The sequence below is a fragment of the Scaptodrosophila lebanonensis genome, unplaced genomic scaffold (assembly GCF_003285725.1).
Source record: "Scaptodrosophila lebanonensis strain 11010-0011.00,11010-0021.00 unplaced genomic scaffold, SlebRS2 tig00000024-arrow-pilon, whole genome shotgun sequence".
Taxonomy (NCBI): domain Eukaryota; kingdom Metazoa; phylum Arthropoda; class Insecta; order Diptera; family Drosophilidae; genus Scaptodrosophila; species Scaptodrosophila lebanonensis.
The window spans coordinates 8,811,085-8,828,018 of NW_022060538.1; the positions used below are offsets into that span (position 1 = coordinate 8,811,085).

At 40.8% G+C, this 16,934-nt stretch overlaps 4 protein-coding genes across 5 annotated transcripts; 3 read left to right on the plus strand and 1 right to left on the minus strand.

Moving 5' to 3' along the window:
- Positions 1-3,488: 3,488 nt before the first annotated feature.
- Positions 3,489-4,657, plus strand: LOC115621748 (serine protease snake-like). The gene is made up of 3 exons (XM_030515482.1): positions 3,489-3,599; positions 3,661-3,934; positions 4,013-4,657. The coding sequence occupies exons 1-3, from the start codon at positions 3,491-3,493 to the stop codon at positions 4,617-4,619; spliced, it is 990 nt and encodes a 329-aa protein (XP_030371342.1). The 5' UTR covers positions 3,489-3,490; the 3' UTR covers positions 4,620-4,657.
- A 303-nt stretch (positions 4,658-4,960) lies between these two features.
- On the minus strand, positions 4,961-7,003 carry LOC115621744 (protein 5NUC-like). Of its 2 annotated transcripts, XM_030515477.1 has the most exons (6): positions 6,801-7,003; positions 6,610-6,745; positions 6,297-6,553; positions 5,955-6,231; positions 5,598-5,898; positions 4,961-5,535 (listed from the first exon to the last, which is right to left on the minus strand). In XM_030515477.1, exons 1-6 carry the CDS (start codon positions 6,998-7,000, stop codon positions 4,976-4,978), a joined length of 1,731 nt encoding a protein of 576 aa, XP_030371337.1. In that variant the 5' UTR covers positions 7,001-7,003; the 3' UTR covers positions 4,961-4,975. The 2 variants fall into 2 exon arrangements, with proteins under 2 accessions (XP_030371337.1, XP_030371338.1); XM_030515478.1 differs by lacking the exons at positions 6,610-6,745; positions 6,801-7,003 and having other exon boundaries at positions 5,955-6,226; positions 6,297-6,420.
- A 2,019-nt stretch (positions 7,004-9,022) lies between these two features.
- Positions 9,023-12,150, plus strand: LOC115621139. The gene is made up of 3 exons (XM_030514696.1): positions 9,023-9,501; positions 9,566-9,809; positions 9,873-12,150. Exons 1-3 carry the CDS (start codon positions 9,077-9,079, stop codon positions 12,048-12,050), a joined length of 2,847 nt encoding a protein of 948 aa, XP_030370556.1. The 5' UTR covers positions 9,023-9,076; the 3' UTR covers positions 12,051-12,150.
- Positions 12,151-13,144: 994 nt separating this feature from the next.
- Positions 13,145-16,640, plus strand: LOC115620842. Its single transcript, XM_030514281.1, has 3 exons — positions 13,145-13,805; positions 13,870-14,131; positions 14,196-16,640. Exons 1-3 carry the CDS (start codon positions 13,387-13,389, stop codon positions 16,386-16,388), a joined length of 2,874 nt encoding a protein of 957 aa, XP_030370141.1. The 5' UTR covers positions 13,145-13,386; the 3' UTR covers positions 16,389-16,640.
- The last annotated feature ends 294 nt before the right edge of the window (positions 16,641-16,934 follow it).

Consider the following 16,934-nt stretch of genomic DNA (forward strand, 5'->3'; position numbering starts at 1 on the left):
AACCTAATATACCCTTTTTACCCTACGGGTACAGGGTATAAAAACACGAATTGCGGGGGAGTGGGGGGGTGCATCGAAAAAAAACTCAAACTCGTACTTTCTCGGTCTTAGGAGAATATGGAAACCAAGTTTGGTTATTCTAGCTCTTGTACTTTCTGAGATCCTTGCGTTCATACGGACAGACGGACGGACGGACAAGGCTATATCGACTCGACTTCTCATCCTGATCAAGAATATATATACTTTGTGGGGTCTGCCACGCCTCCTTCTGTGTGTTACATACATGCGCACAAAACTAGTATAGCCTTTCACCCTTTGGGTACAGGCTTTAAAAAGTATTAATCAAAAAGCGCACATAAGAAAGTCAACAACAAAACCACAAGGCAATTAAATACATACATATACATATACAAAGACATATGGCATTAGCTAAAGCTGATTTAATCATTATATAAGAAAATGTAAGACTAAATGAGGATATTTTCCATTCTCTTTGCCGGTCTATCGACCAGTAAGATGATGAAGCATTTTACGATGATGTGTTAAGTATTGTCCTTTGGTTAACACATTTCCATTGCATATTACCTTTGTAAAACAAAAACTTTTGTACTGCCCAAGAGTGAAATCGGAATTCAAATGGTGGCCAGATGGTGTCATTAAGGAAATCAATATTAGTTACCTACGCTGACAGTTGAGCAAGGTCAAAGGCAAGCGTTGAAAGGGTGGTACGTGGCGGTCTACGACGTATTGAGCTTGTTTCAACACGAATTTAGATGAATATGTTCAGATCAACAAAAGGTGCAGGTGGCGCAAAACTTTGGGAAACATGTCAACACACGAGCGGAAAAGCAAGGCCTAAAACATGCCCAAAAGCAATCAACTATGCAAACGAGTCAAAGTAATACCACACAACAAATGTGCTCGTACGAATATGTACGCTCGAGGTGAGTTAGAAAAGAAACAAGCAAGGTCAACTGTGGATATTTTTCTACAATTTATCCATGTCATGTTCTGCCAACAACGGAGCAAGGGAGACACCCGTGCAAGATGTCTGCGAGTGGGCAGCTGAACCATCCAATGCATTCAAAGGTTTGACTGGCCATTTCCCATGTACTATGAGCTGACAGCCAAAAGCCAACAGAGTATGTTCGCTGCAGTTTTGTGAATGCAGATTTATTGGCACTCGAGCAGGCAAGAGGCACACATTATTGGCCCACATGTGGTGCTTCATACTGCAGTGCAGCATGGGTCCTGAGCTGACTGATTTCCAAGCATATTTCAACAGCTTTTAATGGCAATGCTCATTTGTTTGCAATGACGACGACTCTGCCGCAATCTAGCTCTGGGCAGTGTTTGGCAACCGCCAACACACAGAAGTGGCGCCAATATCTGGGCTGGTTACATGCGAAAACATTTATGGTGCTTGTACTTGTGGTATGCCAGGCGAATGCACAATGCGGCGTATACGTAACACGAAGCAAATCCCAAAAACTTACCAAGCGTGCAGTTGCCACACAACAATGCAAAATTAATTGTCTAGTTGCTGCAAGTTCTTTTAAGCTCAACTTTAAACGAAGGATATTTCTACAATTTCCTGTGTTTCATGCAGCAGTTGCCGAATGAGGAAAATTTATTATCTAACTATGACATTTATGACTGCTAAACGCAGTATTGGAAACAGTTTTAATTGCTCGAATCATTATGTTGTGTCTTTGAATGACAGTGAAACAATTTGGTTTGTCTATTCGTTACCTGTGCTCATAAATCCAATTTTCTCTCCTTCCCTTTTGTTTGAGAAGTGGGCCCAATAGGCCACAACGACCATGTAGATGTGTAAATCCCACAATTAGCTCAGAAAAATAATAATAAATACCTTAAATGAAAATAAATTTTTGTAGGTACAAAAACGTTTTTTGGCTTTCAGCAATTTCTCAGCAACTTTAACTATTGTTTCAACAATATAATAGATGAACATTCTAAGCTGGCCAATTCGGTTAACTTAAGCCTGATTGAAACGATTCATGTACAGTTGAAATATTAGAATGAATTGTATGGCTTTGATTAACTATTTTTACCAGCAATTGCTGGGATGTTTCCTTTATATTTGCTCAATACAAGTATTTGAATTGAATTATATTAAAGTTTAGTAGATGTTTAATCTACAATATTTACTGCAATATGAGATTGAAAGCTATCAAAAATAAAAAATAACCAATTAATACATCTTTTTAATTTTACTTTAACTTGGCCACAAAACAAACAATATAAGACACCAAAAATATACGAAAACATTACAAATAACTTAATGTGGTAGGCATGCATTATTAAAATGTACATACATTATTGATTGTATCGCTTGCAGGTGTAGTCGTAATTGCGTATCGACAGAAAATAAACAAGCACTTGGGAATATATATATATAGTGCATATGTATATATGTATATAGTATGTCTATATAGTATGTTTATATATAGTATGTAGGTATATGCATTCAACCTTCAGAGTCCCGTCGCCGCTGTGACGGACCCACCAAATACTTTCGTCCTTTTTTCACAATCCATTGCATAAAGAGCTGCTACTTCAAACCACAAAATTACTGCGTTTTCGCTGTACATTTATACAGTAATAGCGATAAAGGACCACAACCGATTTTTTCAGTTTATTATCAGGGAATGCTACAGCCACAATTTACAACTGCAATCAGTCTGACCCCCAAGGGAAATATGTTCATTCGATTACTGTTTTTGACAAGCGCTTTCCGCGTAAATAATTATACAAAAAATACATATTCTTTTGAATACACATATGTATGTATTAATTATTTAAATATTAAAGATACACATTATTTGTCAATATATTTGACGACGTCATTTCAGCACATATTTTATGTAAATATGATTTTTAATTATTTAAACATAAGTATGTTCCATTGTGCTTAAAACCAAATTTGAAAACGTTAATCTTTACAATACTCGTACATGAATTTCTGCACGAACACATTTAAAGCTCGCAGTTCTGCTGATAAGATAGATAGCATGAAATATTTTAAAAATTTATAATCTTAAATATTTTTAAATATTTGCAATTAGCGTTCACGAAAAAAAATGAAAAAAAAAAAAATTTTCCCACATGCGATTCTTAATTATGGCTTATCAGCGGAAAAAAACATTTTTGGCTTTTCCCACGAACATGCGATTTTCTATTATCTCTTATCAGCGCTGCGTTAAAGACCGGTTTCGGCATTACCCAGAGACAATATAATTACCATACAAGAACTTAAGCCAAAAAAAAAAAAACAGAAACAGAAACAACAACAACAATGAGAAAGAGCAGCAACAGATCGCATATAGCGCGTCTCATTGAATCAAGAACTGTTGATAAACCAGTTTGGAGCGCAGTTTCTCTCGCACTTAGTTTCGAGGCGGTTGTGCGCACGCAAAGCAAAGCCAACTTAAGTCAAGACTACTTACTATCGAAACGGCTTATAAAAATGTGGGTTGCATATTTTAAAAGAACAATAAATGTTCTGCTTCTGGTGTTTTTATTAGTGCTAATTAAAGACAGTCTCGTTAGTGGCCAGCATGAGAAAATAGTTAGCGGTAAGAACTGAAATCATTTGAAGTCCGATAATCAAAGCTTAATTCATTCTGCTCTATACAGATTGCACAAGTTATAAAGATACAGTGTTTGTTACGAAAGATGCGTTCAGCTTTGCCTTCCCGAACGCACCCATTAAGTTTGTGATTAATAATCAGTGTCAGGCCTATACGCCGCTCATTTATAATGGCGAACCAGCCGAGCCCAAAGAATTCCCGCATATGGCCCGCCTAGGAAATCGCAAATCGAACGCCTCAAAAATTGACTGGTTTTGTGGTGGAACGCTAATCAGCAAGCGTTTTGTGCTTACGGCAGCGCATTGCTTTGAATCACTTCAGTAAGTAAACAAACAGTCTAGCGATAAGCTGCACCCAGAGTTCAAAATCACATTTCTAAATGTACTTGTACTCTCTAGAGGCGTCGTGAATGTGGTACGCTTGGGTGAACTAGACTTTGCCAGGACAGATGATGTTGCAATGCCGGAGGATTTCGAGGTGGAAAAACTGATTCCGCATCCCAACTACACAGATCAGTTATTATATCATGACATAGCGCTAATTAAATTAGCGAAAGATGTTAGCTTCGATCGGTACAAGCATCCCGCCTGTTTGCCTTTCGAAGATGGATACTCTTTCGACACGTTCGTAGCCACAGGTTGGGGATCAACTAGCGCCGCCGTCTTGCACTCCTCAAAACTTTTGAAAGCACAGTTGCAGCGTTTTAGTGATACGAATTGCCGAAAGGAATACAGCACCAGTGAAGAGTTTCCACAGGGCTTTGATGCGACCACTCAAATATGCGTTGGCTCGAAATTCGGGCGAGACACCTGTGATGGCGACTCGGGTGGACCTCTGTTATCCTATCACAAGGACTATCCGTGCATGTATCATGTCATGGGCGTCACATCGTTGGGTGTTGATTGCGGCAATCCCAATAAACCTGGCCTATATACACGGGTATATCATTACTTGGATTGGATTACAGAAAATGTTTGGTCCAACAGTCAACTCATTAAATTTTAAGTAGCATTGTTTTTAACGTAGTTATCACACTTCACTTATTTGCTAGAATGCTTTTAGCCATTTTTGTACTATATGGCTATAACACACAGTAGGAAGCTCAGCCGTTTCCTACGTAATCCTACACATTTTGTAAAAAAAAAAAATTGTATCTTTAAATACCAGCAGAAAAAGCTTTGTGTTAGGATTGGTTTAAGCACAGATTTATATGAAACTACATTAAAAAATGAATGTCACAAATTAACAAAAAAAAACATTGTAGAACAATTGCTGTATATTTATTTAGATGTTATACTATATGTTTATATACCAATAATATTAGAAAGTATTTATGTTTAATAAGATATTGACCGCAAATTTTAGAATAATAAAATATATATTGAAAATATAAAAACAACATAAGTGAGTCGCTTAGTTTCAGAGCACCCAGTGCGATCATTATCTGCAATCATTATACGGTTCTCTAGCTTTGGGTAAACCAATTTATGGGCTTGAAAATACCGTGTTACAGCCTGCAGAACAGTTACTTTTGTATCCGCAATATGTCTCTCATTAATCTTGAACTTATAGCCATCGCCTTCGTCTAATAAATATTGAGTCAGCAAAATGCCATATAATTTATATGGATCCAGGGGTTGAAATTGTGGAACTTTACATTCGGTACATAGAATCAGAACAGATCTGACACGTCGTCCCTTGCGCTCCTTTAAATCATATTTGATGCGCATACCAGAAACTTGCAGGAATCCCCCATCCGAATCTGTTTCTCGCATTTGAACTGAGTGTTCAAGTATCCTCAGAATGTATTTCCCCAATATTTTTATGAAGATCACTTTACTGTCATAAGGTAATACCTGATATATATCTTCAACTGTCACTGCGCCGCCATTCGATGTTCTAGTAATAGAGCCACGAACAGCTGAAATTTTCAAGGAATATTTATAAACAATAATTAATATTGATCCGTAGTATAGTTCCTACCACCCGAATTGATAATTGCTGCAGACGCGTCGGTCCAGTAATCCTGAAATTTATTGTCTTCCAGACGTGCATATACCATACTATCAGCAATCAAGTTGCCAAAATTACATTCCACCAGTCGGCAGGCTTGGTAGTCCCCATTTAGAAACACCTTTGTGGTGCCTATAACTTGTTCCTCCAGGTTCTTTACCATCCCCCTCTTTTTATTGATGACAGCCATTATGTCTCCACGTGGCTCAATCGATTTGTCTAACAATATGGGATTGCCACTAAACTTGAGCAATTTTCCACTACTATCGAACTAATGGATATAATATAATTGGGGTAAGGGCAAAACACTCCATAATAGGTTCTTACCTCGACAAGTAATTTTCCCAAATACTTTGTAAAAGCGAAGGCCTGCACAACCGGAACTTGTATGCCATTTTTCTTAGCCACCACCGTCGGATATGGACCCTCAGGCAATTCCATGTCTGGCGGCTCACCAGTATATAGAAATGTGTGTGAATGTCCACCAACAACGATATCCACTTCAGGACACTTTTCCGCTATCTCTTTGTCCTTCTTATAGCCGGAATGTCCCAATGCAATAATAATATTGACTCCCATCTTAACCAGTCTTTGCGCCTCTTTACTTGCATTAAAAAAAAGGGGCAATAGAATTATAGGCTATGCCAAAATTATGGCAATATATCTCACTTTATGGCTTGTATCTCCTCTTCGAACTCAAATGGGTATAATGGCAAATGGTTTTTTGTTGCGGGTGTTATATAACCAATAATGCCGATCTTTGCCTGAAACTTAGTAATAATTGTTGAGCGAACTAAACGCGTTAGGTTCTGAAATTCGGGAATCAGTGCAATGTCCAAGTTAGAGCATACTACCGGAAATGATACTATATTCAAAAAATTAACTAATCCATCGATGTTGTTGTCAAATTCATGATTTCCGAGGCTCTAGAAGAGACAACTCTAACGTATAAATAGCACAACCCCTTCAATTGGCCACCTACCAATGCATCGGGTCCAATTAGATTCATTAACTGAGCTGCCATTTTGCCCTTGTAAACCGTGAACCAGGCTGTGCCTTGAAATGTGTCCCCCGCATTTAAATATATCGCTGATCCCTCGGCTCGTGCTTTCGCAACCCTGAAATTAAATCATAGTTATGTTGCTTTAAAAAATTTAATGTACATATACTTACGCAGTAGCCACACGACCGAACCCACCATAGCAAAGGCCGACCTCGTCCTGCTCTTTACCGCATTTCTCATCGCTTCCCAAAACTGGATCGTACCTAGCGTGCATATCATTGTTGTGAACGATGGTGAATTCAAAACTGTAGCCTTCACTAATTAGTAACGCAATCAATAATATAGGCAAGAGGCTTTTCCACACATGCATTCCAATGCTAAACAAGTTCGCCTCATTTATATTTTTTGAGCTTTACCAAATGATAGAAATGAAAATGAATATTTGATCAAATTAATTAGTCGAGCTTACTCAGTACCGTTAATATGCACCAGAATATAATAAAGCAGAAATAAATAATAAGAAATTCAAAGGAATTTAAAAACATCGACATGAAGTCAATTTTGAATACAATTTTGTGCTAGCTGTAGATTCGGTATAGCCAAATCAAATTCCAATTCCTCACGCGTTATATCAGCGAAATTTAAAAGTAGAATATTGTAATCGCAGTATGAGCATGTCAGATTTAAAGCACCACGTCAACCACTCTCCTACATTCTCATAATGAGGAGGCCAATTAGGAAAAGCGGTTTCTAAAATGCCGCTACACGCTTCAAACACTGTGCCCCATTGCGCCAGACTCGCGATTCAAACTATTTTTGTAGACCCTTCACACGTACAGAGAAAAGCATTTGTGCTAACTACGCAAAATGTAGCAAAAATTAGTCCTTAATTATGCGCCAGGCGGCACTTGACTGGTCGATCGGCAAACAGCCGCAACGGCGTAACCAAACACAATGCCCAATGCGACAACAACAACAACAGACACATCTGCATAAGCGGCGGTGCAGAATGGCATTAACTGTTGTCATTGCCACTCCCCAGTCCATGCTGGGGGGATTAGATGCAGGCCAACACACACACACGCACACATATTGGCGAGGACTTGCAGTGACGGTGCTGCATGCATTTTGTTCCAATTATATCGGCTTAGTTTGCCATAGAGCAACAAGCAAGGGGCGCCACTAAATATAACTGAACAACAACAGTAGTTCCAGTTTGGGGAAAAACTTTGTAAAATCTATCAGAATACTGCAACACGTTGATATTTGTCAATTATTTTCTGCATCCTGCGGCCGCAACAAGGACATACTGTGTAGGTAAGCTTAATTAGTTTAGTTTAACGCGCTTGTGCCACTTAATAAAGTAACACCAGCTGCAGCTCATTTGGGCCGATAGGCGTTAAATTAATGCGCAAATTTAATTAAAATTGAACTTCATTTAGATAAGTGAAGCAGGTGATGCAATGTAGAGCATATTTCAAGGCGTGTGCAGTCCCGTTTTCATGACTGTGCATGTCTGCGTTTATGTGCCACATTTTTCACACCCACACTCACCCACACCCATCGTCTATCTACTTATCTACCTGGCTGTGCCTGGCCGCTCTTCGCGTGTTAAGCGGCTTACAATTGAATCAAAAACGGCTGATGCGATAAATTAAACCACCAGGTACGCCCAAGTGGATTTAAAGCAGCAACTTTCAAATTAAGGACCCGTGTGTTTTTCAGCTTATATTAAGATTAAAGCGGTTCTCATTCAACCCAAAAAAGAAATATGCCAAAGACAATGGCCTGTCAAAGGTAAAAGACTTACTTGACACTGTTTCAATGTTCAGACCATATATGCATTTGTAAAGTAGGCAGTTCTACTAAAATGTTCAAGATCAATTCATAATCATTTCAAAGTTAAATGAGTTCATTTTTGTGGGAACACTTCACCATATATTTGATTCAATTATTTTAAGCATACAGAAATTAGTTTATAATAAGTATGATGAGGCACATCGTTCTGGATGTGTGTCTGTCCGTCTGCTTGGATTTATGGATATTATACTCTCCTTATCCTTATGCATGACAAGTAGAATTAATTTTCCTTTCTCCTGCAACTTTATGTCAATACTCCTCACATGTCCAAATCTACATAGAATTGGACACAATTCATTAAAAATGATTATCAGAAGAACTAATATTTAATATTGCGTTGATCCGAATTGAATATTTTTGGGGAAGCATAGTTTAAAAAATAACTCTGATTTATACGTTCCATTATAAATAGTTTTTACGAAAACACGAAAACTATGCTAAATTTTTAATTTAACATTTAAATGTTTATTTATTTTTAATCAATATCGCTATAAAACGCAATATTTTATCAAACTTCTTAGAAATTTTCTATTGATCATTTTAGCCCAACACGTTTAAATCGTTCTGTAAAGGTTTGCAAAGTGAAATGCCTTCCAGTAATTTTATAATTGACATCGTGGTCACGAGCCTTAATGTGCCCGGCGTGGTTATCGATGAACCACAAAAACTCATAGTAGAAGCAAGAGTTGTTGGCAAAGGCATTTTTATTACCTCAAGTCGTATAAATGTGACCGATTTTAAGGCTGGTGGTGGCGTCGAACTAGTGCTAGAATCCAGTGCGTTGCGCGAGAACCTCGAAAACAATGGCCTGATCATTACAGTTCGTTACAAGGGCTTCACAATGGGCGCCGGTACCATAATACTTCCTGATGAAGTCATTGATACCATAACAGACGACATGAGCGACTTGATACATGCCGACAGTTGCGAACTGATACGAGGAGGAAAATTAGTAGGTACTATAGATATTTTGTTCCGAATGGTCATCAAGTGCGAGGAAACAACGCAAGCGTAAGTGAAACAGGAGAATCTTAGTTTACTTTCAATGATGAAATTATTCCTATTATTACTTCAGAGTGGAACATAAAGGATTTCATCCGAGCATTGCCAGGAATATCAGTCCGCAGGATATATTGTTTGTTGTAGGCGAACCAAAAGTCTGTCCTACACCGACCGACCCCTGCCCAGATGTATTAGAATCTGAAGAGGGTGATGATCGCTTGTTTTTGGATCTGCTAAGATTCCGTAGTGTCAATCAGCGCGTTACAACACAAACGATTGAGGATACGTATAAAAATCGAGCATGTTGTGAACTAAAGGTAGGAACTCAGCTTCAGTTAGTAAGATCCAATCTGATATGATTTTTTTCCTATTCCACACAGAAACTGACTCTCGAGTATGGTGACATCATCGATAAAGTTGCGAAACAAGTAGGCATTAGTCCCGAGCAGCCATGTACCTATGCACAAGACTTAGACAAGCAATTAGATAGCAGTCCCTGTCAGCCGTGCAAACAAAAATTGCCGGAAATACCCCACGAAATTAAAGTTCCATTCAAACCCTACACACCTGGCCCTGATGCTCTGGCCGAAGGGTTTGCGTACGACAACGCATATCCCATTCCCATTGGGGATGGACATTTTCTAAATCCCGAGACCCCTAAGCCAATACGTTTTTGCCCCGTATGCTTGAACAGCATTTCTTGGCTGCCGAGATACGCTGCATGCCCCAAATGTGGTGTAAAGCCGACACCCATTTTCGACGAGAAATTGGAGGAAAAACTGAATGCAGATGAGATATTAAAGGAGTGCTTAGGTGAACGTAAGGCCGTTGTTGACGACGACTACTGTGAAGATCCCTGCACTAAGGCACTCAAAGACAAAGACAACTCCGATATTTCCTGCCGTTGCACTTGTAAGGGTCTTAAATTTTGTGCCCACTGTCGCATTCGCAAGCTTTGTTCCGATATATTTCATTCGCATGAAAAGAAAACTGAAGAATGTCCAGAAGTAGTGCCCAAGTCCAACGAGGATTTTCGCATTGTCAGCACCAAACCGCCAGAATGCCGTCCCTATCTTACACGCGTCTTTTCCGAGCTTTCTCATCTCTATGATGTCAAGGAAACCATGAAGAAGGAATCTCAGCTTGCCCTTAAATGCTCCCAACTATTGGTAAAATCCAAGGCGAATATGACAGCCGAAAAGCCTGAAATGGAAGCCAAAGAACCAACAGCAGGCATTATGGAGCGGATCTATCCGGGAAATAAAATTGGCCACAAGAATTGCCTTAATCTGCCCGGAATAGTTCCACGCCACCACGGCTGGGCATGGGCGTCAAGTAAAGAGGCACGAAAACATGGTTGGAGGCCAGGAGCAATACGAAGACCCATTGATGGCATTATGAAATTCTTCCTAGCAAACTCATCCGAGGAGAATGCATTCAACCAGTGCAAACGTTTGGCAGAAGCTCTAAAAGAGGAAGAACGTGAAATGCCGGTATTAACGGTCAAGAAAAAGAATGGTGAAATCTTCATTACTTTACGCCCACTTGGAAGTTCAAAGCTAAACATGAAGCCCATTACGTTTAAGATAGTAAAGAGCGATCTAGCTGTGGCCCTGCGAGAAATAAAGCGAAGGCTCAAGAGCATGGGTTTCCCCAAGTGTACCTGCCACAAGACTCTGATGCTATGTGAGTGTCGGCACTACATGGAGAAAAAGCAGATCGAAAAGGTGCTGAGAAAACTCTGCGAAAACCACGGCATGCCAATGTGCGGAGATAAACTGATACTTACCGATACCAGCGAAAGCGAAGTGGAGTTCGACGTAAGAGTGACACCACCAGCGGGCACGAATAAGCCATTGGCCGCACTTAAGCCACGCACCATAAACCATGGTACGCAAACCTCAAAGGCTGACCTTAAAGTGCAGCCCTTATATCCTATGCCATGGAATCCGTATTATCGCACCTATGATTGCGCCGTGGGCGATCGGTACACGGGCACAGCGTTTGGCGCACCCGGCGAGAAGGTGTTTGAGGATGGTGCCTTTGGCTTCTTTGGTGGAGGACCACACGGAAAGACCATATGTCCAGGTGGCCGTCCGAAACTTCGAAGTATTTGGGGTGCTGGAACTGGTGGGCCAATGCGGCTCGGCAGTCGAGGTCCAACTGCTATGAAGGGCTTCCCCGGTGGTGGCAAAACCGGACCATATGCAGAACCCAAAAAGGAAGGCGCCGGCAAACCTATACCCGTGAAAATGCCCGAGCGATTCTTAAAGGCAGCAAAGGAGGCTGTTAAAGCGCAAGCCGAAGCAAAAAAAAAGGAAGAGGAGAAACGTAAGAGAGGTACAGACATTATGAAATACTTGGAGTCGCAAGGTAAGGTGGGACCAGTTAAAGGACCCGACGGCCTAACTGATGAGCAGCGCAGACGTCGCAAGTTGACTGAAACAGCCGTGCCGCCATTATGTGACGTAAAACGTCGTGGAAAGCCCTACGATCCGTGCACGCCCATATGCTATGATGACTGTGGTATGTCATACGATCCACGCTATATTTGCTAGAAAGCTATTCATAATCAATTTCGAAACCTGTAAAATGCCAAAACAAAACCGTACATAATGAAAAACATACCAAATAAAAAGTGCCTAATATTAACATTTATTTTGTTGAGGGTGTTGTTTTGAAATGAAACTTCTTCTGTGAGGGTTTTGTCTGATGGATCGGCACCCTTTTCTGCTCTGCAATCTGAAATGTAAGCAAACTGGTTCTCCTATTGGTCATATTTAACAATACATGGCTGCACGATCCTAATTGTGAAATAACCACGCAATCGACAGCAGTTCTGCTTATTTATGCCCACCTGGAAGATCTTGGTTTTTAACAGTCGTGGTTTCTTGTGGTTTTCGGGGAACTTCAGGAATACTTTTAATGGAAATAGAACTTTGTTTTCTTAGGGCCTTGACAGCTGGATCGGCAACCATAGTTGTCTGTGAGTTTTCTATCTATACTTTATGATATTTATAGCGGTGTTTCTAGTTATTTTCTAGCTATTAAAAGTTTAGGTTTTCTATATATTTTCTGGCGGATTTTTAGCGGATTTTCCACCCTTTCCCTAGCTATTTTTTATTGTTTTATATATATATATATATTATTATATATTATATTATTATTGTTCTTTGCTTGCCATTTTTTAGAGTATTTTTTAGCTGTTCATAGCGGGTTTTAAGCCATTTTCTAAGTCTATAACCGAAAACGATAACCATTTTCTAGCCATTCTCTTCAAGCCAAATTCACATTAGCCAACAATTATTGATAAATAATTATATAAAAATTAAATCATTCTAATACCACCATTAAATTTCACTTCTATCGCGTCCCTGATAGATTAATTTTTTTTTTCAAAAACCAAGTATCCTTTGAAATCTAGTTCTAAACGGAAAGGTTCGGAAGAGGTCATTTTAAATCTTTGTTATAGCTTGGTGACACAAAATCGGAAGTGTTCAATATTTTAATATCTTAACAAACCTCTACATGTATATCTCCAAATTATTCGCATATCTGCTAGTTTTGCATAATCGTTTGAAAACATAAATCATCAGTCTACCATTTTGTTTTATGTATTTGAATTTGTTATTGCTTGCAATCAACTATTTTACTTTTCGTGTCTAATCAACAAAAAATAAAATTAAAAATTTTATATAAATTAAAGTATATAAAAAATTACACCCCAACTCATTTGGGTTTCGGCTGCTAACGTTGATAAATCCTTGTTCGAAATTAATATTTGAAAAAAAAAATTAATTCAAAACGCGCGTAATCTCCACAACCAAACCACATCCACACTACTGAATTATATAGAGCAGACCGAAACTAGCACGTTGTTTTCGTCTCAGCAAAATGGCGCCCTGCCTTTTCATTTTTGACATCGTGGTGTCACATCTGGAGGTGTTCACTCAACAGATTGTCGATCCAAAGATGTTAGTAGTGGATGCAACCTTTAACCGTTTTAATTTACCCATCACGTCGAGTCGAATTAACGTAACCGAGTTCAAGGCAAATACGGGAAAGGAATTTGTTGCTGAACCGAAAAGGTTGCGCGCAACTCTTGAGGAATGCGGGCTGCCTGTGGTCGTGAGGTACAAAGACAGTGCGGTGGGTTCCGGAAAAATTTGTTTTCCACAGATGGTCACAGATCGCATAGAGGAGGGAATGAGCGATTTAATGCACGTTGATAGCTGCAACTTGGATCGTGATGGAGAGGTCGTCGGAAAGTTGGAAGTTCTATGCAGACTAATAATAAAATGCGAGCAGCTAAGGTAATAATCCGAAATAACAGAACGATTTTGATTTAGCAAAGCTGACTTTCTTACATACTTGTAGGCCTGAAGAAAAGGACTGTAAAAAGAACATGGATAAGAGCATTAATCCGCAGGATATTCTATTTGTCATGGGCGAGTCGCAGCACTGTCCTAGCCCTTGTGATCCCTGTCTGGATGCGCTAGAGCCCGAAGAGGGGGATGAGCGCCTAAATTTGGATCTTCAGCGCTATCGCAGCTATAATGGAGGTACAGGTGGAGGCCTCGCAAAGACACTGGAAATGATGCACCAGCCGGCTGGAAATGCTGCGTGTTGTGAGCTCAAGGTAAATTAATTCAATCCGACTGGTTAGATCAAATGAACCTACTAATTGTTTTTCGACACAACAGAAAATGGCCATGGAATATGAGCGAATGATAGATTCAATAACCAAGGGAACGGGACAGCCACCACCCCCGAAACCACCTTGTCGAGCGCAGGACGATATATACCCTCGGCATAGTTCACCTAAAATGCCAACCATGGATATGAACGTATGCCAAGAAACTAATATACCTTGTTTCTCGTATTCGATGCAACAACCATCTACTAACACATTTGGCGATGGTGATTCCTTAGGAATTGGTGTTAAGCCGATACGTTTCTGTCCAGTCTGTCTGACCAATATGTCCTGGCTGCCGAAATTCGCTGCGTGTCCCAAATGTGGTGTGAAGCCCACGCCCGTTGTCGAAGAGCGTCTCAAGGAAAAGAAACTGACTGCTGATCAGATTCTGCAAGAGTATCTGGGTAAGCCACCCGAAACCATTGACGACTATTGTGTCGATCCGTGTGCAAAGGCGGCTAAAGATAAAGCCGCTGGCGATAGCGAAGACCAGAAATGTCGTTGTACATGCAAGTTTGGCAAACTGTGCGCTCATTGCCGCATTCGAAAGCTCTGCGCTGACATCTTTCAGAGCAAGGAGACGAAAGAAACTTGTCCACCGGTTGCACCAAAAACATCTGAGGACTTTTGCGTTGTAAACAATACCGATTGCCGTCCATATTTGGCGCGTGTGTTCTCTGAGCTGCGCGATCTGTACGACATTAAAGACACTACAAAAAAGCCGTCCGAATTTGAAGAGCAATGCGAGGAGTTGATACCGTATCCCACCGAAAACCAAACCAACTCCGAAAAGAACACCAAGAAAAAGAGCAAAGACTGTGACGAGCGCGCTAAGTTTACAAAAAAAGCATTTTCGTCAAAGACCTTGATCAAGCCCAAGGTGCAGCATATGGACAAGAAGTATCCTGGAATTCAAGTCGGCCACAAGGATTGCATTAATCAACCAGGTGCCGTGCCGCGTCATCATGGCTGGAACTGGACCACGAGCAAAGAGGCGCGCAAACATGGCTGGCAGCCGGGTGCCATACGTAAGCCCATCAAGAACCTAATGAAGTTCTTTTTACATAACTCAGGCCAGAAGACTCCCTTTAGCGAGTGCAAAAAGATCGAGGAGGCGGAAAAAGAGAGGGAACGTCAATTACCGGTGCTTAATGTTGTCAAGAGAAATGGCGAGATATTCATCACATTGCGACCACTTGGCACCTCTGACCTGAACATGAAGCCCATTGTCTTCAAGGTGGTCAAGAGCGAGCTAGCCGTGGCTATGCGCGAAATTAAACGCAAACTCAAGGACTTGGGCTTCAAGAAATGTACGTGCCACAAATCGGTTATGATGTGTGTCTGCCGTCACTACATGGAGAAAAAGGAGCTGGAGAAGGAATTGAACAGGGAATGCGTCCGTCGCGGCATGCCCTCGTGCGTCGACCATTTGACGCTCACGGATACCAGTGACAGCGAGCTGGAGTTCGACTTCGATGTAACACCGCCGGCAGGCGTTGTCAAGCCACCGCAGCGAAACAAACCGCGCACCATCAACAACGGCACACAGACGCTTAAGACCGATCTGCGCGTGGTACCCAAGTACCCCATCAAACTGAATCCCTACTGGCGCACCTATGATTGCGCTGTAGGCGATCGATTCACGGGCACAGCGTTTGGCGCGCCCGGCGAGGAGGTCTTTGAGGATGGCGCCTTTGGCTTCTTTGGCGGGGGGCCACACGGTATGTCCGTGTGTCCAGGCGGGCGTCCGAAACTTCGCAGTATTTGGGGACCTGGGCCCGGAGGGCCGATGCGTGGTGGTCTCGGTCCTGCAGCTATGAAGGGCTTCCCTGGCGGTGGCAAAACAGGACCATATGCAGAAGCCAAAAAGGGTAACAGTGAATTCATTCCGGTAAAAATGCCCGAACGTTTCTCCAAGGGAGCAAAGGAGGCAGCTAAGGCTGCAGCCGAGGAAAAGAGAAAGGCAGAGGAGAAACGTAAGAAGGGCACAAACATGATGGAATATTTGAAATCACATAAGCCTACCAAGTGTGGCACCGATATTGCTAAAAACAGCCCGCAGTGCAACCGCCGCAAGCTACTGGAGATGCCAGTGCCACCCTTGTGCGAGATTAAGCGACGTGGCAAGCCCTACGATCCATGTCTGCCCGTGTGCTACGACTTTTGTGGTCGACCCTACGATCCTCGCTTCATTTGTTAATTACCTAATAAGCAACAGAAATAGCAACGATGGTTGATGAACGTGGGAAATTCAAACTATCACTATGTTTATAGGCAACAAGAAAATCGGATTTATGCTTGTTTTTAGAGTTCTAAATTTCCTCACAGATGTACAAGGTAGTGCGGCACCAGAAACAAAAGTTAAATTTTCACAAAATACTATTTTACGTAAATCCAAAATAGCAAATTGCCGAATAAAACAAAATAAATTCTTTAAAAAGTGAAAAAAGTTTTCAAAATTTGTCTATTATTGTAAAACTGCTCTGGTACCGGTTCCAAGAAACCTGTCCAAAAACCATTAGTCTAACTCAAATGTATTAAATATGTATCAATATGTAAGTGGAAAGATATGGCAGCCGATGATCAGTTATCGGTACTCACTTGGTTTAACGTATTCTGCCAAAAATCAGTTACCAACTGCACGGGGAACTTACAAAAACAAAAGTCGTCAAAGCAGAGTAAAAAAACCGTTAGAAAAATCAGCACCTGGTCGTTGCATATAAGCTAATATTTAACTTAGTTTAAC